General features: G+C 38.7%; 1 protein-coding gene across 1 annotated transcript in view; it reads right to left on the reverse strand.

Annotated features, from left to right (window-relative positions):
- The window catches only part of hbp1 (HMG-box transcription factor 1), a 49,831-nt gene extending 37,237 nt beyond the window's left edge, over positions 1-12,594 (reverse strand). Inside the window, exons 1-2 of the mRNA XM_048554081.2 lie at positions 12,428-12,594; positions 2,569-2,761 (exon numbers count right to left, since the gene is read on the reverse strand). Of these exons, the coding sequence (XP_048410038.1) occupies positions 2,569-2,761; positions 12,428-12,502 (268 nt within the window). The 5' untranslated portion in view covers positions 12,503-12,594. The remainder of the gene's footprint in view (positions 1-2,568; positions 2,762-12,427) is intronic.
- Between the last annotated feature and the right edge of the window lie 966 nt (positions 12,595-13,560).

Below are 13,560 nucleotides of genomic sequence, written 5' to 3' on the forward strand. Positions count from 1 at the left end.
GTCAATCACATTTTGCAGCTAAACACCTGTTCTATTGGATGAATATTTTGCATTCATTTGCAAAGTTTCAGCAGTCTTTGGTGAGAAACAGTAAAATGTTATTATTTTCCATCCAAACACAATGTAAATTTTATGTTAAATTGTTAGAATTACAGGGTATGTTCACTGATGGTAAAAGAGTCGTTGTTCCATATATATAAATAAATTTATCCATTATTGATACAAATTGCACTTACTCAACACAAATCTCTCAAACAGTTGCAGCCTCCTCCAGTATTTGTTTTCTGAACTATTCTAAACTAAAGAAGCTTGTTCTTATCTTGTTTACAATCAAATAGGCATTGAAAGTCATCTTCACTCCCTGCATACAAATGAATATCAGTATCCTGCCCACCTGACAGGAACCTGTTGATGAAAAGCGAGGGAAGATGAAAATGAAAGCTTAATCTTGTCCAAATTCACTACCCCCACCACGAAGGAAATACTGAATTTATAATATAATGAAAGAGAGAGAACGGGCACCTTCCCTATGAAAATAGCCTGGACATGTATGAACATATTCTATTAATCAAAATCCTAGTTAAACAGGCGCTCCAATGTTCCTATTTCAGAAATTCCACACTCCTTTTCGTTGACTACATGTAAAATGACCTCGAATGCAGACTATCAAACAGGTGGTGTTGAACACAAAAGGAAGCAGATCACATTTCATCTATACAAACTAAAATGATGAGAGTTAACACTAAAAATGAAATTAATCAATTCTTTATGACATCAAGTTAAACACTTTACTGTTCATATTTTGATAGAAAGAACATCTCCCCCTGTGCAGCCTATAAAGAACTGATTATCAAAATGATTTTGGACAATATCAATTTATCTGGATTAGAAAATTGCTCATGGCCAGGGACTAATTAGTAATCTCATTCAGAAGAATGACAGAGTTACTGGAGGTGTAAAAGGTGTTATAGTGGTAGCTTGGGAGCAGTTTTCCTGAAAAGACATTATTAGACTACAGTTCTGAGGACCCAAAACGTTAGTTCTGATTTTCTTCACAGATGCTGCTGCACCTGCTGAACTTTTCCAGCAACTTCTGTTTTTGTTCTTGATTTACAGCATCCACAGTTCTTTTGGTTTTTATTATTAGATTAGAACTTAGGGAGTTCTCCTCTGCATTTGCTTGTACAATGATTGACTTAAAAAACGATTTATGCTTACACTATACACCTGAAGTTATTTTCTGCTTCCATAATAAGTGAGACACTGACATCAAAACAAAGAACTTTCAGTGATAATGGGAACTGCAGATGCTGGAGATTCCAAGATAATAAAATGTGAGGCTGGATGAACACAGCAGGCCAAGCAGCATCTCAGGAGCACAAAAGCTGACGTTTCGGGCCTAGACCCTTCATCAGAGAGCTCTCTGATGAAGGGTCTAGGCCCGAAACGTCAGCTTTTGTGCTCCTGAGATGCTGCTTGGCCTGCTGTGTTCATCCAGCCTCACATTTTATTATCAAAGAACTTTCAGTATTTGGTGATTTAACCAAATTGTGGGAGAGAACAAAGTTGAAGTTCCATACCCATGCAAAAGGTCAAAGAATAACTTATGTCCGAATATCAGAATCCAAATGCAGAAACCTCTTTCTTAAAAAAAAAAGATGCACTTAAAGGGGAATTGGGTAAACACGCAAAGGAAAGAAATTCAACAAAATATTGATATGGTTACATCATGTTGGTTAGGAAGCATGTTTGTTTGGTGCTTAAAGAACAACACAGACCGGCAGGACCAAATATCCAGAAACTCAAAATCTAATCCATATAATCTATAATTAAAAAGGCACTAAATTAGACCTATACTTGAAAAAAAAAAGCTGTTCTGTTTTTGATAGCTGTGTTTTTAAATTTAACCAGTTGTCCTATGAAACCTACATTGTTACTTTACCAATTACCTGTGTTAAATCTATTGGGACTGCAGCAGGAACAGATATTCACAGCCTGTTAATAGACTGGTGTAACATTTGCTATATATGGAAGCCAGTTAGAGCATTTTGCTTGTGCAGCTTTTTCAACAAAATTCCCCTGCCTTTTACCTAGATATAATACTTTTCATCTTCCAGTGTTCAGTAGTTCAATAGTATAATTTAACTACAATGATAGCTATGCTCCTAAAATCTCTCAACTATGTTTTTCAGAATTAAGTGAATACACTGTAGTACACATTATTATTGTTATTCCTTATGTTTTCTTGAAGAATGATAGGAGAAGCAAATTATTATAAGTGAAGCCTAGAAACTCAACTCAGCTTGATATTACAGTACAAAAGACAAAGCAGGCATGTGTTGGAACCATACATAATAGTAAAATCATTCACAACAGAAAACTCAGTGCATGTGATCTTAAAACTGCTAGGTTTAGACAAATACAGCATTGCTACATTTGTTACTAAATGCTTTTGATTTCATGTGCAAAGTAGGGGCAAACTTTCAGCTTTTGACAATTTACCTAATAAAACACTGGATCAACATACAGTGCAACAAAAACATCTCAAATTCTGTAGAAATGGCTCACCATATTCCATACTCTGGTCATTGTTTGCATTTCTCGGTGAGGAGGGTAAATCTTCATTACACTTTAATAACTCAATTGAATCATCCATCCCAGAAATTCTCTTGTCGACAACAAACTGAACTTTCTGCACTCTGTTAGGTGTGCATTTCGTTTTCATGTCCCACACCATGTTACTCCATTGGACGTCAGTTGACTTGAACAAAAAAAAGGCAATGAACATATGAAATATTTAGAAATATTATACTTGTGGCTCAGATTTGAGAAGGAAACTATATCTAAGAATGAAATCAAATTTGAGATTTTATTTTGACATGTTCAAATGGAGAAAATAGGACACACAGTAATAGCGCAAAAAATGAACAGAACATTCTAAAATCAATCATTCCGACAGATAGTTGACGGCAACAAAACCACAGAATTTCAGGTTTGTCTCCCCCACCCACCAGCACCTTCACACACACGCCCACAACAGGCTATTTGAGCTTGTCACTTCACAGACAGCAAGTGCCAGCATAAGCTACAGGTAGAGGAACATTTCAGGGAAGAGGATCATAGCTGTAGGCAAGGCAAACCTGTAACTGTAATCTGTCACCTTACTATACGTGGTTTACTTTTCATAAGTGTGGAAACATAAAATTGAACAAAAGATTAAAGTTATGCATAGTTTATTCCTTCACAAATACATTTAATACGGAAAGAAATAAATGGTCTTAAGATTGTACAATTATAAAACATAGAACATAGAACAGTACAGCACAGAACAGGCCCTTCAGCCCACGATGTTGTGCCGACCATTGATACTCATGTATGCACCCTCAAATTTCTGTGACCATATGCATGTCCAGCAGTCTCTTAAATGACCCCAATGACCTTGCTTCCACAACTGCTGCTGGCAACACGAATAAAATTTGCATGAACTGCAATTTGTCAATTAGGTGAGGAAATGTACATGGACAGATAATGAACTGTAGAATAGCTGAGAAGTAAATTTCAAGTGAGTAAGACATTTGAGGGTTCCTTTCTCTTTAAAGACAGGTAACCAATTGTGGAATCGCAAAACGGAATTTGTAGTCATACAAAGGAATTTACAAATAACAAAAAAGTGTGGTGGCAGAGAAAAAGAAAATGATTGCACCAAAATCAGCAAAAACACTTCTCCATTTTTCCAACTGTTATGAAAGTGAAGAAAGACATTGACTGTTAGAAAAGATGTATACTATTAAATTCTTCCATCCAACAATTTTTTCCACTTATTTTTGAAGTCCCTTCATAAATGCAGCATAACTAACAATATCAATTAAAACTAGCTGGTAGAGATGTCAACTGAGCTACTGGTAGTCATGTTATTTTGCACCAGCTGTGTTATTCCTCATTTCTGAAACAGCCTAGTTAAAATACTATAAAGATCACTTGATAATTTAACATTTATAATACTCCTGCAATATCATAAAACACCTCAAGGTGAATTACAGGAAAAGCATAACACATGATAACATTGAGCTACAGAAAGGGATTAGGTCAGATAACCAAAAACTTGGTCAAAGAGAAAGGCATTAAAAGGAGACAGGAAAGAGTGCACAGACACATTACCAGAGCTTGGGCCAATGCAAATGAAGACACTGCAACCAATGATGGTGCAATCAAAAGCAGGGATAAAAAGGCTAAAACAGAGGGGCAAGGGAGACACGTACCTTGAAGATTTACGGGGTTGCAAGCAAACACAGGTAGGGGAGGGGTAAGGCCTTGGGGATTTGAAAATGAGGATGAGAATTTTTAAGCAAGATACTGCCTGACTAGCAGGGCCAAAAGTAGCACAGTGACAGCAAGGATGACGGTTTTCAATCAATCTCATCCCCTTGAGCTATGTGCAACAGTCTTAGAAGACCTCAAGCCTACAAATAGGTACATATAGAAAAGCACCCAAGAGTGCAATGGAACATCAAATCCAAAGGAAATGAAGGCACAAAGGTTTTGTCAGCTAATGAGTTGAATCAGGGCCAAAACCAGACAAAAGTTGGAACTAGACAGTCTTACTACTGGCATGAATGAGATCGGTACCTCATTTCTCACTCTAATGTGACAGCAGGGTTGCAAACAGTACTAACAGAGAAAAGTTTGGAATCAGTAGCAGACAGACGGAATTTAGAGCTGGAGACAAAAAGCAATGGCTTTAATCTTCCTAACAGTTAATTGAAGGAAATTTCTGCTCATTCAGTACTGGATATGCAGTCTGATAATTTAGCAACAGTGAAGGAATCAAGAGAGGTTGTGTTGGGTGCAGCTTGGTGTCATCTGCACATGTGAAACTAATAAGGAGCTGGCAGATAATATTGCCACTGGGGACGTGTAGATGAGAAATAGGTGGGGACCAAGGATAGATCATTGGCGGTCAGAAGGAGCAGTACATCAGCAGGAAAAAGAAGCCATTGCAAATACAATTAGATAAGAATGGAACAGAGTAAGGACATTCAAACTAGCTGGGTAGCAATGGAAAGGAACTGGAAAATAGTGTTGTCAACCAAAGTTTGCATTTATCACCATCACACAGGATGCTGTGACTTTGATAAGAGTTTTCAGGACTGCGACAGAATGGAAACATGATTTGAAGAATTTAAGCATGGCATTCAGGAAAAACTGAAATGGATTTTGGTGCCAATAATGCATTCAAGGATGCTGGAGAGGAAAGACGCTGAAGAGAGATACTTCTCATTGGCAAAAAAGGAACTCTGCTCATGTATCAAATGCAATACCTAGCAGAATATGTACAAACTACTTACATGGCTGTGCATTTCATAAAAACTTAGCACAAAGTAAATAGTAAGTCATGCCTCAGACTCAAGACTACTGTAAGAACATTTCTCTGAGAGGTAGTTTCAGATTTCTTAACATCCCTTCCTTTATTTGACAATTTATTTTAGTGAATAGGAGAAACATTATAGTAATAGCACCCTCAAGAAATAAGGTATACACATTTTAGTTTTAAGTTAAAAAATACTAAACTCACATGCGCAGCACTAGCTTGGCAAAGTTGTAAATTATACCAAACTAAAAACTCCCCACTGAGGTAACAAGGATGCTTTTTTAAACAAAACACTGAACAAGTTATGAGTGATTTCTAGTTTGAAAGAATGCAAATATCTTAAAGACATATCTTGCCACTGACTTCACATTCTAAAAAATCAACACTTTCCTCACATTTCAAGAGAATATTCAAAGATAAAATTGCGCTGAACACTACAGATGCCATATTACAAGTGCTCATTGAGTTTATTATCGTACTTGTTTTGTCTCTTTTTTCAGTTCTCCAACTTTTCCATTAGAAGATTTTTCAATTTTAATATGACAAACAGCAGTCTTACAAAGACATCACTGATTACAAAAAAAATGGCAGGCTACAAAACATTCAAAATGGTTTCTCCTTATTTCACCAAACTTCCCCATTTCTTGTCACATTTTCATACCCCACCCCACACAAAACATCTGCCAAAACATGCTGCAGTAAAATCTTCCTGCACATAAGGCTCAAAAGATTAATGGGAGACAAAATGGATTCAAGTTTGCAATGAGGCACATCTAAGTGTCACTAACAATTCAACCACTGTAATAGTCTCTCCCTTCTGTATCAATACCAGACTGTCTAACAACAAGGAGTGTTATTTAAAACCAGTATATCTTTAATGATGATTTTAAAGAAAGACAGTTCAAATGTGTAGAAAACTCAATTCTTGCCCTCACGAAAATGAAGTTGATCTGATCAGATTTGTATGGAAAGAGGAATTTTCTCATCAGATGTTGAGTTTCCACACCCACCAGATAATTTATCAAGTTTCGTTAAATTTAGTAAAAACAAATGTGTATTTTAATAAAGTTATAAAGCGCATGAAAATTCAAAAGCATCACCACTGAAACAGCACACCAAATTCTCAACAACAATGAAGGATGGGCACGAAACACTGGCCCAGCCAGTGACACCCACGTCACTTGAATGATTTTAATTTTAAAAACGAACCTCCAACACGGCATTCCAAACTGGGTGTTTTAGCCTGCACAGCCATGCCAATCACTAAAATATCATAGTAAACCATTCTGTATGTCAGTAAAGTTGTTATTTTAAAATCAAAGTATTCAGACATGTTATACCACATCTCCAGGGCAGGTGGGAATTGGAACCTGATCTTCTGGTCCAGAGGTAGGCACACTACCACTGTGCCACTAGACCCTCTATCACTAAGGTTTATCAAATTGATAAAAATATAGCACAGTTGTTTTTCTTTTGGAGATGGATGCTGTTCCTGGTTATCTAGTTAGGTGGATGAGTGATTTTGGTGCTTCTTATAAAATTCAGCTCATCTCCTACACTATTTTTATGGCTTTTCTAACAAACATTAATGTACACATTGAAAATTCTGATCTAATAAATGCTTAGAACTAGCAAACTTCATAAAAACCAATCAGCTGAAGATTGGAAATGTTGACTTTAAGTGTCTACCTGAAAGGCAAATTTGAACGGTCTTGCTCCAAAAAATTTTTGCAGAGGGGTTTGGAGACAGGGTTGCCAAATGCTGTAATCAATCACTTAGGAGAGCTACCCTTTGGCACATTTATTTGGTCAGCATAGCTGTTGTGTTAAGGGAAAGTATACAACATGTAATTCCACTCCACCTACACATTAAACAACAAAATGAGCAAATTTGTGAAGCCAGCTCTAGTAATGCAACCTTTGCCTCACGGTGGGCCGAGACAGGGTCTCGAAGTTTTTATTCAGAATCACCATCCACGGTACAGCTGCTCTCTTACTCCCACATGGCAGTACTTCAGTTAAGTAAGAAATGATAAACAGCAATCAGCACTGTGAAACCAAAATCTTGACAGTTGTGGTTTGCACTTTCAGTACAAATATTCTTTCTTTCCTTAGCATATTACATAACATTTACAGCAAAATTTAGATGCAGTTCAACTTGAGTTCTAATTTAGTGATCAGATGCTGGCCCAAGATGATGTTATATATCATTCAGTATGAGTAACAAGAACTGGGAATTCATGCATAAAACACCTGTAAAACAATTAGTGCTGAATATGCCTTCTGTCATATTATACCAACCATGTGAACTTGAGAGTGTGTGATATGCCATGCATCTCCATCTAACCATTCTGCATCAAAGTAATTATTCTCAAAATTCTGAATTAAGTAATTTTTGTTTCCTAAATCAGTTGAACATATTTGGTGATGTCAGTGAGCAATAATTCCCAAATCTTGATTAATATACATCTAACAACATTATTGTAACCCTGAGTGTTTTGAAATGGTCACAAGTGTCAGATTTCCTGCATTACTTACACAGATGGATTTATTAAATACTGCATTTTGTTATTCATTCAGGAGTTTCTTTTATCACATTTCTTACTACAGTATGAAATATTCTGCAGGTCAAAGTACTGATTTGGGAGTTTCACAAGGAATTCCATCAACCCTTCAGTTTATGATACTGAACAAAGTAAAGCCAATTAATGAATGTTATGGTTTTGTTTTTAATTCACCATTAAAGGTGACAGCATCACTTTTAAAACCTCCAAGTCAAAGACGACATAAATAGGACAAAACAATGGATTAAACATTCAAAATATAGCACCAGGGACCGGTGTTCGATTCCTGCCTCAGGCAACTGTCTGCGTGGAGTCTGCACATTCTCCCCATGTGCGTGTGTTTCCTCCGGGTGCTCCAGTTTCCTTCCACAGTCCAAAGACGTGCAGGTTAGGTGGAATGGCCAAGGTAAATTGCCCATAGTATTCAGGAATGTTGAGATTAGGTGGGTTATAGGGTGATGGGTCTGAGGGTGGGATGCTCTCAGTGTCAGCGTGGACCTGTTTCCACACTGTGGGGTTCTATGATCTGTGATTTATGAAAACAACTGGATTGCTTTCATTTGAAGGAGTTGGTTTCTCAGTCCAAAATGCCATTGTCTGGCCACCTGATCTAAAATAGGCACAACATATGCACCAATAAAACCATGAAAGGAGTTTGCATAAATTATTTGAACTGGTTGATGGCATTATTAACAAGCAACCTGGGGGATAAATTGAAAGCAAACCATAAGCCTAAATTCTCTATTGGTGATAATGATATGACTGGCCAATTTACCGTATTGTGTAAACGTGTGATGTTCTGTAAATCTTAAATAGAGTATATTAAATTGAAAATGTCTAACTGTATATGTACCTGACTTGTTAATTAATCACAATACAAACAACCTTTCAAAATGTCAGCCTGGATCTATCTCAGTAAATTCTTGGCGGCGGTGGGGGGGGGGGGAAGGGGGAAGAGAGAGAGAGAGAGAGATAGAGAGAGACAGAGAGAGAGAGAGAGAGATAGAGAGAGACAGAGAGAGAGAGAGAGAGAGAGAGAGAGAGAGAGAGAGAGAGAGAGAGAGAGAGAGAGAGAGAGAGAGAGAGAGAGAGATAGAGAGAGAAAGAGGTAACATTTACATAACCCAAAAAAGTTAATTTTCATATCTGGAATCACTCCCTTGAATTATTTCCTGAATTGCTGTTCCTTATACATACAGATTAACTCTGGAGTCTTAACTGTTGTCTGAGCTGTCCACCGGAGAAGGCACCAGGTACAAAACATATTACAATTCTTTGTACTTCTTGAAGTAAAATCAGAAAAAATGCAATATATTACATCTTTACTGCAAAAATGTTGCCACATATGTCATAATGCTGTTATTGCCAAAGCAAATTGGCATTAATAGACACGAGCAGTAGTAAGTTTGATAATTGTATTGGTGCACCATTATACAACAAACACCCCAACCTTTTAATACCCCCCGGTTCCCTTTTATTTAACATTACCAAAGATTCATTCAGTTCTCAGTCAAACACAAATGCTTGCACACACACATTTGTATTTGAAAACAGTCTATAACCTGCATATAATTTAGTCTATAAATCTACTACCTACTTTGATGACCAATACAAACTCCAGAGGACATGTGCATCACACTGCAGTAATCAATTTATATCAGATTTTTCAGGTCTGTACCTTTACTTCTACATTTAATACAGAGGTTGTTTTGAACCTTAATTTTCAAACAGCTGTAAATTGAACTCTTTTCTGAAAGGTAACCAAGGAAGTGATTTCAAATGTAAAAGTTAACTCTTTTGGTTTATACAAATTGTTTCCTTTTCCCCCCCACAATATCTAATAACATTGATCCAGGCTGACACTTTAAAAGGATGTTTGCGTTGTGATTAATTAACAAGTCAGATACATAGACATTATTATTTTAATATATCTATTTAAGGTTTACAGAAGACCACACATTGTGTCAAACGGTGACTTAGCCAGTCAATTACAAACCAATGGAGAATTAAAAGTTTTTTGGTTTATTCCACAAGTTGCTTGTTAATAATGGCATCAACCCATTCAAATACTTGATTTTCATTTGCTGTTTTCTCCTCTTCAACTTTTTAGTTACTTAATGATTTGTTTCTCTTCTACTTTCAAAGCTCAGGAGCTGAAACATTAAACCACTTTGTTTATCAGGTCTATTTTAAGCAAGCGCTAAATATTTCTAGAAATTTATATTTCTGGTCTTTGCAGTACTCCTATTGATGCTGACAGTTAATCTCAGATTATCCAACAATAATCACAGCAAAACAAATCAATATATGCCATTATTACACCCCTGAAACTAGAAACGGCTTCTGCACATATGCAGAGAAGCAAATTCAGATGTTATGTCAACAATCCTACAATTGTTTATAGAGGGTACTGATGAAATTGCCCAGACTACAAACAAGTAGAAATCACAAATTTGACAAAAAGTTAGTTTTGTTGCTGTAGGGGTCAGTTAAGACTGTCTTGCAGTCTAAGAGAAACCAGCAATTCAAACCAAGGACCTGCCTCCTTGACCTGGCCTGTAACAAAATTACATTAGGAATCAGCAACTATCTAATAGTTGAGGATGACGGATAAAGAACAACAAAGCTGGAAATAAAAATCACATTGTCAAATACGGTGCAATTAGGTTTTAAAGTGCACTGAACAACACCACAAACTTTTTTTTCTTTGCTTCATATACCTGAAGAAATCAAACAATAAAGGGCAAATGAAATTAATATATTTGGCCTGGTATTACTTGTGGGATAATAGGGCAACATGGTGACTCAGTTGTTAGCATTGCTGCCTCACAATGCCAGGGACCCAGGTTTAATTTCAACCTTGGGTGACTGTGTGGAGTTTACACATTTTCCCCCTTGTCTGCATGCATTTCCGCTGGTTGCTCATGTTTCCTTCCACAGTCCAAAGAGGTGCAGGATAGGTGGAATGGCATTGGCAAATTGTCCGGTAGTGTCCAGGGATATGCAGGCAAGGTGGGTTAGCTATAAGATGGGATGGGGGTGGGGAAAGAAGCTAGGACAGGGTAGGATGCTTTTCAGAGGGTCGGTGCAGACTTAATGTGCAGAAAAATGATAAATAAAAAACTCTAAATTTTGCCACTGGGTAATAATATGGTAGATTACTTAGCTTAAAACTTGTGGTCACCTATAGAGTAGGTATTATTTAATTCATCTGAACATTTATTTTGTTAATTACCATACCCATTCATTTTAATTTTGAGTAAACAGTTACACAATGCAGCACCATTTTAAACCAGTAGACATTTAACCACTTTCCTAATACAGCCTGCCACTGATTTTTTTAAAATTGCACAATTTGCAACAACAGTCCTTTTTTCAGAAGTTTTGTAATCCAAGTATAACCTTTTGGGCATGTTTATTTTGATTATTCAGAATATCTTGAGTGCGTTTACGACCTGCGTCACTCAGATCTTTAAGCTTCCTTTCCTAACATCTCCCTGATGTCAACAACCTTTGAATACTGGGTGTTTGGCAGGGGGGGGGGGGGAATGGAGAAAGAACTGCTTCAAATTAGGAACTTTAAGCAGAGCAAACAAAAAGTCATTTGGTTTTAATTCTCTCTCTCGCTCTCTCCCCCACCCCCACCCCAAGACCAACCCTTAATATTGAGGGGAACTGTAGACAGTAAACAAATGTCTGGATCCTGTTCACAAACACGGAGAAACTTTAAATACTTCATCATGTGACGCTCACACCCAGGCAGTGCGCCTGCGCGTCAGCTCATTCATTCAGAACTGCGTAAGAGGGCAGTTTAATTACGAATCGAGCTAAAATCTTTCCCATACACGTTTAAATATTGATATATTTATGAATAACTCTAGTGTCGTCCTCGATACCGTACATGTCAGCCACAAACTGCGGGCGATGTTTAAGCCCACAAAGTACCGAGCCATCAATCGGGCTTTAAAAGTCCTGGCAGTCGGCAGGAAGTTTACAATTTTAAAATGAAAGGAAGTCGATCGCAATTTTAAAAAGTGGCCTCGGCGACAAACATTTGCCCCAGGACCGCCACACATCCTGTAAACTTTTCTTTCACCCCAACCCCTCATCCTAGTTTCCCTTTATTGTTGAGCCACCAGACCCCCAATCAGCCTAAACATCGAAAATCAAAGACAGGAGAGGAAACAAAAGCTGAAGTGAGTTTAGAGCGAGGGATCAGGGGTAGCCAGTTAGCCTGGCAATCGGTCCCAGGTCCGATGGCTCTCATGAAATGAATGGGAGAGACGTCACCCATTAAAAACAACCAACTTATCAACAATAAGGGACACGTCACAGTCTCACTATCAGTGGGGGATTCACTCTCTCCCTCTACCCACACACAAGCTGCTGTGTCCCGCATTTACTACCTACAGCTGAACAGAGTGCGGACTCAGGGCCTGACTTCACTGCTGTTTACATTCCCACCCTTACCCCCCCCCCCGCGAACTTCACTCACCAGCTCCGCCGCCATTACCGAGTTTCCACCGAGCGGCGGGGGCAGGCTCTCAACCTCGACAACCCGCCTGCCCATTGGATCGCCGGCACACGTCAATCAAAGTAAGGCATGTCGCCCATTAGAGGACGGCAGAGGTCGCGTCACAGATTGGAATGAACAACAGCACGCCGGGATAGGGCCCTTCACCCCGCCCCCCAACCCCAAACCGTGTTTACAGTTCCCGGATGGCTGGTGTTCCCTGGAATTTCCTTCAGTAGTTCAATCCGATTGGCGAACCAGTAGGCCCGATCATCTTCAGCTCCTCCAACGCTAAAAACGTTCCATCCAGCTTTTAAGTTCAGCTTCAGCAGCGTGCGTGACTCCTAAGATGTTGAAGCAGTCCGTGCTAATAAGCAGTAATGCCTCAGCGACATGTCGATAAGTGATGAGATTCACAGTGTAACACAGTGTGGAACTGGAGGAACACAGCAGGCCAGGCAGGAGAGTTTACGTATCTTCAAAAGTGAAGAAGGGTCCCAACCAGAAACATCAGCTTTCCTGCTCCTCTGATGCCGCCTGGCGCTCCTCCAGCTCCACACTGTGCTATCTCTGACTCCAGCATTTGCAGCTCTGACTGGCTTGTAAGGGTCATAGCGACTGGTTGCCCCTGTTCCGCAGCTACGTTCGTGCCCGGCTGTAGTTGGAGAGGGAGCACGCGGTGCAGATGACACAACGGTAGCTGGAGAGGCAGGTAGTGTTGGGGAGCCTGCAGGAGGAAATGGACAGACCTGGAGAGAAGGCAAAAAAGTGGTAGATGCAATAGAACGTGCAAAATTATGAGGTTATGCACTTTGGTACGAAGAATAGAGGTGTAGACTATTTGCTAAACAGGAAAAGTCTTTGGAAACCCGAAGCACAAAGGGAATTGGGAGTCCTAGTTGTAGATTTTTTAATGATATTATGCAAGTTCAGTTACCAGTTAGGACGACAAATGAAATGTTAGTCCTTCATTACAAGAGAATTAGAATACAAGAGTAGGTTCGTACTGCCCAGGCTGTTTTCAGGCTCTCTAGCTAGAATATTGCAAGCAGTTTTGGGTCTTGTATCTAAGGAAGGGTGTGCTAGTGTTGGAGGAAGCTCAAAAGATGCTTACA

Source organism: Stegostoma tigrinum, chromosome 25 (assembly GCF_030684315.1).
Source record: "Stegostoma tigrinum isolate sSteTig4 chromosome 25, sSteTig4.hap1, whole genome shotgun sequence".
Classification (NCBI taxonomy): domain Eukaryota; kingdom Metazoa; phylum Chordata; class Chondrichthyes; order Orectolobiformes; family Stegostomatidae; genus Stegostoma; species Stegostoma tigrinum.